This window comes from Misgurnus anguillicaudatus, chromosome 2, assembly GCF_027580225.2.
Source record: "Misgurnus anguillicaudatus chromosome 2, ASM2758022v2, whole genome shotgun sequence".
Taxonomy (NCBI): Eukaryota; Metazoa; Chordata; class Actinopteri; order Cypriniformes; family Cobitidae; genus Misgurnus; species Misgurnus anguillicaudatus.
In genome coordinates, this window is record NC_073338.2 from 32049748 (window position 1) to 32062377 (window position 12630).

General features: G+C 34.2%; 1 protein-coding gene across 1 annotated transcript in view; it reads right to left on the minus strand.

Moving 5' to 3' along the window:
* Window positions 1-12630, minus strand: part of slc44a5a (solute carrier family 44 member 5a) — an 85392-nt gene that overhangs the window by 16131 nt on the left and 56631 nt on the right. The window contains exon 3 of the mRNA XM_055202672.2: window positions 5424-5497. Coding sequence (XP_055058647.2) covers window positions 5424-5497 — 74 coding nt within the window. The remainder of the gene's footprint in view (window positions 1-5423; window positions 5498-12630) is intronic.

Here is a 12630-nt window from a genome sequence, read left to right on the forward strand (position 1 = left end):
TCCTTGGGATCGAGGACGAGACAGGGAGAGAGAAACAAAATCCATTGACCACTTTTTACCATTGATACAAATTGAATTTGTCATTAAAATGTCATTAAGTGTTAATACTCTGTCAAATAGTTTTATAACAGCGTCATGAATATTTTTCTTGACCTCAACTACAGTGGTACAAAGTATGATTTATCATTAAAATGTCATTAAGTGTTAATACTTTGTCAAATAGTTTTATAACAGCATCATGAATATTCTTCAGTTCATAATAGGTTTTTTTAAAGTTTCCTCCATGTGTTTAAGAAATAAAATCAATTATCCAATAATAATAATAATAATAATAATAATAATAGTAATAATAATTAATAATAGTTAATAATATATTAATAATATATTGTGTGGGTCAATATCTCTGGAAAAATTGTTAATTACATTAAATTAATTAATTTGAATTCTATGTCAGAAAACTTCAGAACCCTCTGTGTGAGAAAGAACAAGTTCTGTTAGTTGTCAGTTTATTGTGCACATACATACAAAATTATTCTGCTATGTCATGTTTATGACAGATTTTGACAAGTTCTAATGTATTGGTTTATGTCAGGTTGTCATAACAAAGACATTTCAAACAATGTCATCTTTGCATTAAAAATTACATAATTGAACAAATGACATTTAATGACAGTTGTCATAAATGTGCATTAAAGCTCCTTCATGTTCATAACACGTGTTATGTCCTGATTATGAAGGTGTCATGTCAGTCTTATGAACACCCCTTCAAGTAAAGTGTTACCAAGATTTTTTTACAGTGTACAGACGGTTCTTTTTCTGGCTATACGGGTCGGTTCCATAAAGAGAACATCAACAGAACCTTTTTGATGTTCATTTTACCATACACATAACTGAGCTACATAACAGCCAAGCAAATTCAAAAGGGCACTACACGAAAAATTCAAACAATTTTGCTCTACCCACAAGGCAAATGGATATTTGTATCATCTGAAAATTGTTCTGAATGAACGTGAACCCAACATGCAAAAGCTCTGTGTGAAGTCACCTGCTAAGCAAATGCTATTAGAGATGCATTTCACAGAGCTGTGAAATTGGTTCACACTACAATGCCTCGTTTTAATGCCAGAGTAAAGCTGCAATAACAACTTTTCGAAATATACTAGTGTTTGCATGCAAAGCAATACTATTAGCATTAATATTAGCTAAACGACAAATTGTATGTACGACATGGAGTTCATATTAATATTTTCAAATGAAGCTATTTATATACCTCACGATGATGAAGCGACAACAAATAACATAGAGCCCACCCGGATTTGAGACTCACTAATACATTGTGTCTAGAGGATGACATCATTGGTGATTTCATCTTTGTGTCTGGAAAAGGGAGACTGGAGTGGATTTTTTTTTGGAAGGGGGTAGGCATGGTGTCATCATTCCTTTGCTAGGGGCAAAATGAAGTAATCCCATTGTGGCCCCTCCTTAACCCCCCATTCGCCTTTACACACTCAGTTAGGTGCACAGACCCTCATACTGAATGATCTCATGCTCCAAAAGGAGGTTAGACCACAATATATATAGCGATATACAATAGAGGTGATGCTATTGTGTAAATGGCTTATGAAGAGATTTGGGTAATGTAGCAATTTGTGTAGTTCAAAGGCTGCAAGAATGAATCAGTGTTCACATTCTAAGCAGGTACAGGCACTTGACACTCAATATCATTATGGTCAAGATGATACGGTTGTTGGAGAGACAAAGCAGACTAAGCAGACTTTTATTTAAAAGTCATGGCATTGTAGTCATCTCATCTTTGGTGCAGATGCACCCCACATCCATGGCAAACCTTCAAAGTGAATTTCATTTCCTTTTCCAATGGGAACATCACGCTGTCAATCTGTCTAAAGGGTTTTCATATAAAGTCTTATTGCTTTTGCGCTTCAAACTCCATCAGCGTTCGCTACGAGGGCATATTTGTGTCAGCCGGGCCATCACCATCGAGAGCCTGGATCTGCAGTGTGTTTGATATCGGGAAAATCTCCTAAGGTTAACCTGCAGCGAGTTGGAATGAAACCGCTTGATGGTTAAGTGATTCCATTTTTTCCGAACTTCTTCCGAACGTCTTTTTGTCCTTGAAACAAAGGGTATGTGGTAACAGAACAAAGCCACCCCCCTTGGCAATGCTTCTGTCTTGCGTTAGCTTCAATGTTACAAGTGTAGGAATTTCATAGGGTGGTATTAGAGTTAGCGTTAACTTTAGCCACGCTTTGAAGTGGATGGAAGAAATGTGGAGGAGCTCCTTGTGGGGTTGAGCGTCATAAAATATTCATGTACAGACTTACATCACACGAGTTGACAAGGAACGCAGAAGCCTTTGCTCTCGATCCTCAAAAACATTTCTCAGAAAAAGTGATGCTCTCTTACTCTCGTCTGCTCTCTCTTTTTGTCTTTTATCTACAAAAATGCCCACTTTAATAACATATGTCTGTTATCCAACATGATATGTTAGATGATGTTTCATCTGCTTTCGATGAGGTTGTTAAAGTTTAGTTCTTTCATAATAAGCAGGGATATTCAGAATCAGAGGAAGACGCCTCATCTGATCAAAGGTTTTTCTGTATGGTTTATGCCCTGTAGGCGAGTGTTTTCATCTTTTTGTGAGAGAAAGTAATTAAAACCATCATTAAACTATTTTTATTACAACTAAAACTCAGTTGGAGAGCAACTACATTAACACAAAAGCATAACAATGGTGTTCAAAATTCCTACATCCACAATATGACATTTTTTATGCTATGTTGCATTATGCACACAGTTTTACAGCCTCTGGGCAAACCTTAAACAAAACTAAAACTTAAACAAACAAACAAGCAAACAAATTAAATTCTTAATTGCATTTTACATCTTTTATTTTGAAATCCATATTGCTGTCTCCCTAAATGGATCTTAAAATAAATGTTTTAGTAACACTTTATTTGGTAGTCCATTACTTTAAATACCTTAAAAAATTCTTATCAACTAATGGTCATAGTGCTAGTAGACAAGTAGTATTATTGGCCCGTTACTTTATATCTACTAACACTTTATCATGCAAAGACATTACTAACCCTTACTACTCCTTCCCTATATTCCCCTTATTCCCCTTATTCTACTAATATTCTAATGAAGTTGCAAAGCTATAATTACTAAAATGTCTGAAGTGGACTATCAAAATAAAGTATAACTAGATTAATTTAAAGAGAATATCTTTTTTTAATTACTTAAATATATAATTTAAGGTTACTTGAAGGCAGCTATGCTAATTTTAACGGAAATGATGCTTAATGGCAAAATAATCCTTGACAGTAGTCTGGACAACTTTGTTCCTTTTGCAATCTCAGAAAAAAGGTACAAAAATTGCGTGTACCTTAGAGGTACCAATATGCACCTTTTAGGTACAAAAGTGCACTTTTTGAAAAGGTACCACCCCAATGACAACTTCATGGGCCCTATTTTAACTATCTAAGCGCATGGTCTACATGGGCGTGTCCGAATCCGTGTGTTTTGGTTGTAACGTGCAATAAACCAATGAGAGTCTCAGCTCTCATTCCCTTTAAAAGCCAGTTGCGCTCACGCCATGCTGATTCCGGGCCCTATTTTAACGATCTAAGCGCATTGTCTAAAGCGCACACACAGTCTAAAAGGGCGTGTCCGAATCCACTTTTGCCAATTTAACGGCGGGAAAAATGGTTTGTGCTACTAGCACAGAGTCTAAACGGGTTGTTCCTATTCTCGTATTGAGTAATGGGTGTGTTTTGGGCGTGACGTGCAGTAAACCAATGAGAGTCTCATCTGCCATCCGCTTTAAAAGCCAGTTGCACTCACGCCATGACGATTTCCTATTTAGATGGTGAAATTTGTAAACTGAAAAAGTGGAGGAAGAAGACCACCAGTTTAAGTTTGATGGTAAAAAAAGTTTGATTGAAATTGTTGTTTTTTGTATTAAAACTTTGGTTCTCTTTAAAAGTCGTTTTCTTTCAGTCATGGAAGTAAAAATAGCAGGCTTTTAATTGCTGTAAATGTATGGATAGCCTACATGATCAGTGTAATCTTGAAGAATAATTTACAAATATGCAGGAAAAGTTTTGTACTCTAAAAATACTTTATTTATAAGAAACAGGAGATAAAGAATTTCAGCACTCGGACAGCGCCGTGAGTTTTTTTTAAAGTATTACTTAAAAACTGTTCTCATCTCACCATATCCAGGGGTACAAAGTCATTATATGCAATAAATCCGTGGGGTAGCATTTAAAAAAATTAACATTTAAATATAAATGCAATATTTGCATTTGTTTAAAGCAAAACATTCAATTCCCAGTCAACAATTTGATCTCTCAGTGAAGTCACCATGAGCTCACAAGATCCTCATAATGTGGTCACACTGTGTTGGTCACAGTGATCTAAAAGTGTAACCACACTGCACACTCACTGTGAGCTCATACTACCCATAGAGCACACAGGGCTCCTACTTTTTTCGCTAGGAGCACAGTGGCCCCCAACTGAAAATTTTAGAGGCACAACCAGAAAATTTAGGGGCACACAACGTAAATTAACATGCTAACCAAATATTCACATTTCTACTAATTTCCACTGTATTGCTAATAAATACTTTGAAAATAGATGAAGAAAGTACAATGTGCTGTTTCAAATTCAGTGTCACATCACAAAAAAAGGTCATGTGCGACTGGATGTAAAATTCAGTGGCACACTCTCAAATTTTTGTGGCAAAATACCACCATTTGGTGGCAGTCTGGAGCCCTGGTACATGATATACAAAGTTCCAGATGTAGCTTAGAGAGCTAATATAGGTTTTCTAAATGGAAACATGTTGCCGAGATGTCAGCATTTAATTGCAAATGATATCCAGCCAATAAAAGATAAAGAGAGAGAGACACACACACATGATTGTCTCTGCATTTCACCCATCCACTGAACAAGTAAATCCATCCACTGCAGGTCATGAACACACACAAACACGGCAACTATCACTGCAACACCCCAACAATCACTTCCTCCCAGCTGTAGGAATCGAACCACCAACCTTTGGGCTACAAACAAGTCTGACTCTCTAATCACTAGGCCACAATGCTTAAATACTCACTGTGCGCTCATACTATGAACTCAACATTCTGAATTCACAATGAGCTTACATATAGATTCACGTCGCACATTGCACCGGGTGTATGACAGAGCCCATATGTGGTACAAAGTGTGTAAACTGCAAAATGCTTACTGTGTATTACACAGTAAAACAACGTTTGCTTGCCTTTGTTATAATAGTGGGTCTACTGTGGTGACCTAGCCTGGCTTGTGTTGTTTACACCTCCATAAAAAGAAATGATTATTATCAGTTTCTTCCAGAAGAAAGCAGATGCAGCACTTACCCACAGTGCCCAGTGCAATGTAGCCAAGAATGACAATGATGAAGAGCACACAGCACAGCACATCCGTGCAGCCTCTGCAAAACACAAGACAATCAAAAAGCTTTATCTTTTTTATGAGCTTATGGTGTTGACACATTTCCCCAGCTTAATTTAGGCTTATTTAATGTTTTCATTTTATTCACTCATTAATTTATTCATTCATGGCTGGGAAAGATAATAGTACATTTAAGGAGTTTCAATCCTATATTATGCCAGATTTCCCTCAGTTCTTTTGTTTTATAACAACTTTGGAGTGTCTTGGAAATGCAGATGTATAAATTAAAGGGACACATCCCTGAATATTAAAGGAATATTCCAAAAAATCAGATAATTAACTCACCCCCATATCATCCAAAATGTTTATGTCTTTCTTTGTTCAGTCAAGAAGAAAATAAGTTTTTTGAGGAAAACATTGCAGGATTTTTCTCAATTTAATAGACTTTATTGGACCTCAACAGTTTACAGTTTCAATGCAATTTAAAATTGTAGTTTCAACGCAGCTTCAAAGGACTCTAAATGATCCCAAACGAGGCTTAAGGGTCTTATCTAGCAAAACTATTTTAAACCAAAACTTCTCTTTTTGCACCAGTCATGTGTCGCGCCAGTGTGACCTTAAGTAATGCATAAGGATGTCGAAAGGTCATGCATCACAAATCATTCCACATACAACAACATCTGAATGGTCCTCTTTTCCACACTTGTAAACACTGAGGCGGTAGTTTCGCATTATGCATGACCTTTCGACGTGCTTAAGCGATACGTAAGGTCCGACTGGCGCATCACACGACTGGTGCAAGACAAGAACTTGTGGTTTAAAAGTGCATTTTTTTTTCTTGCTGAAAATCACAATTATTTTGCTAGATAAGACCCTTATGCCTCATTTAGAGTCCTTTAAAGCTACGTTAAAACGGCAACTGTTGAGGTTCAATAACGTCTATTAAATTGAGAAAAATCCTGGAATGTTTTCCTTAAAAAAAAACTTATTTGTTTTTCGACTGAACAAAGAAAGATATCAGCATATTGGATGACATTGGGGTGAGTAAATTATCTGGATTTTTTTTAAGAATGGAATTTTCCTTTAATAATACCCTCACTGTAAAATACTTCAATTGGTAACACAAAGCTTTTCAATTTAAATTTTCTCACTTTTTAAACTGTGGTCTTTCAGTGTTAATTGTGTAATGGCAATTCTTAAACTTCATTTGGTCAAACAATCTTTTATAGTAATGTGACCTTATGTGATAATCCAATGTCTCTCTCAAAACAGAAACAGATGCAGTATACAACCTTATGTACTGAATACTAACTTGATGTTATGCACACTTAATTAATGTGTATGAAGGCACACTCTTAAAAATAAAGGTGCTTAAAAGGTTCTTCACAGCGATGACATAGAACAGGGGTCTTCAACTACTCTTCTTCGAGGGCCAGATTTTAAAAATGAAAATATGATGCGGGCCAAACTTTTTTCCCATTTTAACCTTTTATATATTTTTTACTTTTACCTTATATATGTTATAACATCTTGTATCCTGTATTTTTCCTTTTAATTACTGACGACTCATAATAATATTTTAAAAACAAATCCAGTTTAACATTGCAAGAGACAAATGTTAATAGTAAAATTGCACTTTGTTTTCTTTTTTAATATTAACAATTTAAAGATATATATGCTTTCCATTGTACACTACATTCTGTCGGAGTTCGCCCCCTAGTGGCAGTCGTAATGAAATTTCAATTTAATCGTAAATCTTTGTCAACATAGGAAAGAAGTTCATTCCAGCGCAAGAGCCTTCAATCTACAAATATATTTATACTTAATAATTTACTTATCGGTAATCAATCGTTTTTAAAGGATTAAAGTGTTACTGATAAAGTTAAACAGAAAGGGGTTAATAATTGTCACCTTGCACACAGTGCTTTTATTGGAAAACACTGAATTACATCACTTATGGTTGGCATGTCACAACCGTCGTAGTGGAACAAGGTTCTTTTTTTATATGCACCACATTGGGCCCGCGGGCTGTCAGTTGACTAGCCCTGCCATAGAATAACCTTTTTTGGTTCCTCAAAAAATACAGTTATTCCAAAGTTCCTTAACCATTTCTTTTATACATTTTATAATGTGAATAACACTTTTCACCTTCTCAAAAAGAACATTTTGTGAAACAGAAAGGTATTTTAGATGTTAAAGGTGCTTTAAAGAACCATTTAAACTGAAAAGGTTCTTCTATGGCGTTGTGAAGCACCTTTATTTTAAAGAGTGCACTGAGCCAATAACTTTTCAAAAAGCAAGGTCACACCTACTGCTATTGCACATCTATTGCTCTAGAGATGTGGTCACACATGCAAATCTTTGACAAGGTCAACAGAGAGAGAGAGAGAGAGAGAGAGAGAGAGAGAGAGAGAGAGAGAGAGAGAGAGAGAGAGAGAGAGAGAGAGAGAGATTTTAATTTTAATTTTTTTTTATCAATTTTTTATTGATAAAATGGTGCAGAGCAAAAACTCACTATTATGTATGAACGCAACACTGTAATTTGCACTTAAGTTTGCACTGTAGTTTTTCTGGTTCATATTTACAGTAGTGGTTCTCAATTAAACAGCATAAAAGTAATAGTAATACTCTTACGTTGAACTTGAAATTGATTGGGAAATTACTTAGCAAAATGTATTAATTTTTTAACGTTATTTATTTCTCTGTAACGTATACTTTCTGTAATAACATGTACTGTATTTACAGTACTGTAAAAGTTGTTTAAAGCTATATATACTATACTGTAGAAGTGCTATTTGTGCTTGCAATTACTAGGGATGACCACTCATGGCACAAAATGTTCTTTCTAAGGGAAAAGTAAAAGGCAAGAAAAATCTATTTTACTCAAAGCTTTAACTGAAATGTTCTTTAGGAAATCAAAGCGGTTTCTTCAATAACATTGCTGCGAAACACCATTTTTTGAACCAAGCAAGCCTTTATATTTGTGCGTTTACACAGCGTTTTAAAATAAAAAATGTTCTGGTCTATATTGCCGTTTAAAAAAAGAATATTAAATACCCATGTAAACTTATGAAACATGACCATTAACACACACTGGACATGCATGTACAAGTATAAAGAGGTTATTGGTCTAACAATAGCTTGCTTTTTTCAAACTTGCACAAAAGCGTTTACAAAAGTCTCTATTTAAGAGGGTCGAAAACTCTGGAGCAGTGTGGATGAAAGGCGTATCCATAGCAGAAGTAATGTGTTTTAAAATGGCTCTGTTGAATCTGGAATAAACAAGTATGTTAATGGTTGGTCTGTGTTAGTTGAACCATTTTGAATTGTTAGCCTAAAGAAGAGTATAAGAGTTTGTGTGTCTATGGGTGATTCTCACGAAACCATTGAAACACCACGGCACTAATGATTTTAGCTTTAAAATGTGTAATATAGTAACATTAAAAATCATCAGAATTAACACAATACTGTGTTCTACCTTGCACAATGTGTGATTTCAACATAAGATTTTTTAATTGTAAATTTTATCTCATTTTCTGCTGAAATTCTCATTACCGCAATGTGTCCAGCTGTGTTTGAACATGCGTTATGTTGTAATTTAATCAAATTAACACAAAAATATTAAGAAAAAAAATGGATGTTTTGCTAGACTACTTAAGCTGACAGAAAAAATATTTACTGAATATTCATGTATAATAATAATGTAGAAAATTTTGGAAAATGATGTGTCCATGCCTGATGTTCTCATCCTCCGCAACACTTTATGAGAACAGTTTAAGCACACATACAGAATTTTAATAAAGTTTGATTTTGAGTGACCAAGCACATGGACCAGTTACTTCAAGATGGCTACCAGGTAAGATCATTTTTTACAGTTAATTTGAAATATTATCTTGTCAGAATGCTTACACGACATTTTGATTATCATTACCACAACAGATGCTTATTAAATGTTAATTTAATTAATAGAAGCATAATACTTTAATTTTAAATGCATGTGCAGAATCTCCAAAAATGTTCTTTCAGGTTTGTCATGTCATTTTGAAAACATGTCAGTGTTCATGTTTTCTGAATGTTGCAGTAATGAGATTTTTTAGGACTAATTTCTTAAATTATGTTAAAAAAAAGTGTTAAATGACAAGTAAAAGTTTTTTAATTAATTTTCCCATTTACTCCAGACTTTGTTTTTCAATGTCTGGTGGGAAAAAAAGTAAATTTAAGCAATTTTTACATTTTCATGCTTGACATTTTTAAAACCAAGTTTTCGTGAGAATCACCCCTTTACTATTGTTGAGGTTGAATATGAGCTGGCATATGAAATTGCAATGCTAAAATCAAAAAGTAATTATAAATGTCTAATTCATCTGCCGTTAACAAATTACTTTGCTTGCCTCCCAGAGGATTGGGGCAAATGGTTGTTTGGAGTAGACAGCTGGTCTGGCTAATTACACAGCAAAATCTGGAACCTCAGAATAACTCTATGAGAGTTAATTTCAACACTTTAAAAGTGTCTCATGGGGTCCACTCCCAATAGAGTTATTTTAACACTTTTGAAAGTGTTAGAACATTGACTCTTTTAAAGTGTTAGCAATTGACACTATACAGAGTTAAAAATCTAACTATAAATTTACACTTATCAGTGTTAAATATTTTTTATTTGTTAAAAATTAACTCCCTCTGTGTAATTTGTTAACTCCAATGTAGTGTTATATTTTTTTAATATGGTGTTAATATGGTAAATGTAAAGACAGAAACATATTAAGGTACATTTGGGACAAAAAACTTTATTTTAAACAGCATTTTTTAATGTAACAATACAGCAGTATAATCTATCATTCTCATTTAAAACTACTAATGATTTTTTTTTAAATGTCATCTGATCAACAATTATTTATGACAGAAAAATTGTCCTCAATGTATCATGCATTCAAGTGTTCATTAAATTAACATATTAACATCCGAGACAACTAAAAAGCACATTCCCAATGTATAACAACAGTAAACACAGTTTATAGGATGCTTCAGTTCATACAAACAAGTTTGACTTCATTTCAATCCAAAATCAATGTTGGTCTTCACATATTAAAAGCAGAATATGATGAACCAGTAGCTGTAAGGAGGTGATATGATCCTCGATGGTCAGACCTTCAGACTGGATATTGAACTTTTCTGTTAATAAAACAAAAATAAAAGGGAAAATTTCAGTATTAAAAAACAATACAAAATGCAAAAAAAAAACAATTTATGTTTTTCACAAAATACTCACTTTGTTATAAAATTGCTCTTCGTCTGAAGAAATTTTCATGTAGGCCTATTTCTGTGCTCCTCTAAAGTCCCCAAAGCAAATCTCCTGCACACATTAATGGATTTAAAAATATATATATTAAACTTAAACAGCATATAAAGCAAAAAACAACAACAAAAAAACTTCCAAAAACATTATGAGTATGAATTGCTCCATCGGAGGCTAAGACCTAAACTCAACTGCTGCATTCATATAATGACAATAACACATGACACTTAATGTGAAACTTGATACTAACAGCAATATAAAGCATAACAACTCACAACTCTCAAATATTATTGATCAATATGTTATTTATTGAACATTTACTTACCATTTACAGTAAAAGAGATGACCTTTTGCTTGAACTGCATCATCCAAAAACACGGTTCAGTGTGTGCTGCAGTGGGAGGTCTTCTCTATTTAACACCCTAAGAGTTAACAAACTCCACTTACAAAACACTGTAGGAGTTAATTTTTTAAAAAAGTGGTAACACTCTGTTTTGACACCAACTCTTTATTTTTATAGAGTTAAATAAAATAGTTTTAACTCAATCCAGTGTTAAATTAACTCCGAACTCTTTATATTTCCATTAACACCCTAATTTTAACTCTGCTAAATTTGCTGTGTATTTTATTAGTATAAAAATGTAGCTTTATAAAAGCTGAGGTTCTGGCTTTCTATACATCTCTAATTACAACACATATACATGATTAAATATCTATCAATTGAATATTCAGCATAAGGACAGAATAACCTTACAGGTATATTTAGATATTTAAATATTAATACTCTTTCCTCACAGTAAACCTAAAAAAAGTTGTATTGGTTCAGCTATTTTGCATGAAGATTCACATGAACTCCAACATGTTAATAATGGTCTCATTGATAAAACTTTAGGAAGTTGGAGGACTAACTGGAACTGGATCTAACTGTTTTATAAATACTTTTAACTTACAACTGATGAGGTATTAACCACACATTAATGTTTTCTTCCCTTTCATTTATAAGACTCTTAATACAGACTGGTTTGATTGAGGTCAATATCACTGCCCTTCAAATGTTAAACCTTAAGTCCATCAGCTCTGTAAATAGATATCAAAGGAGATTTCAAACATATAAGCTGATTAGAGTTCAATAACAGCATGTGGGTCAATTATCTACTAAACTGAGCTCATAGCGAGAATTAAAGTGTCTTTAACTAACTATTTATTTACTATTCTAACTAAGCTATCTATTTCATATAATGTTGATTAAAAGATGACATATTATTCAAATCCACTTTTACGAATAGTTTGGACATAAATGGCAGTATGTGAACACAACAACCCCTTTTTTTTAATCCACATTAAAGGCAGAGTGCATGATTTCTGAAAAACACTTTGGAAAAGGAAGTCGGGCTTAGTACCAAAACACACTTGTAGCCAATCAGCAGTAAGGTGTGTGTCTACTAAACAACATCCTTGCCTGGGTTGCATATGTGAGGAACAGGTCTATCAAAAGAAGGTCCAGATTCTATTGGGGTAGAGGGGTGTTTGTTTAGGTGATTTCAAATGTCAACATTGGCTTTCAGAGATCATGGACCCCGCCTTTAAACCAAAGCAGTCTCATTCGACCTGCTGTTTTGATTATTTTGTTAATGTGACAGATCTACCAAATCTGTCCCCCTCACCAAGCCCGCCTGCTGACTGACTGGTAAATTTTCCCCAAAAGCGTGTTTGTTAGCACATTCTAGCGCTAATGCAGCTAAAGCTGCTATTGTCATGGTTTTGCCATCTTATCCTTTGTTTAATCTAGTCTTGTGGCAGGATCATGACAGGCCCATGTTTTGTGTGGGATCACGTGGTCTTAGTATGGGTTTTACTAGACCACGTGTTCCCAGTGTCTT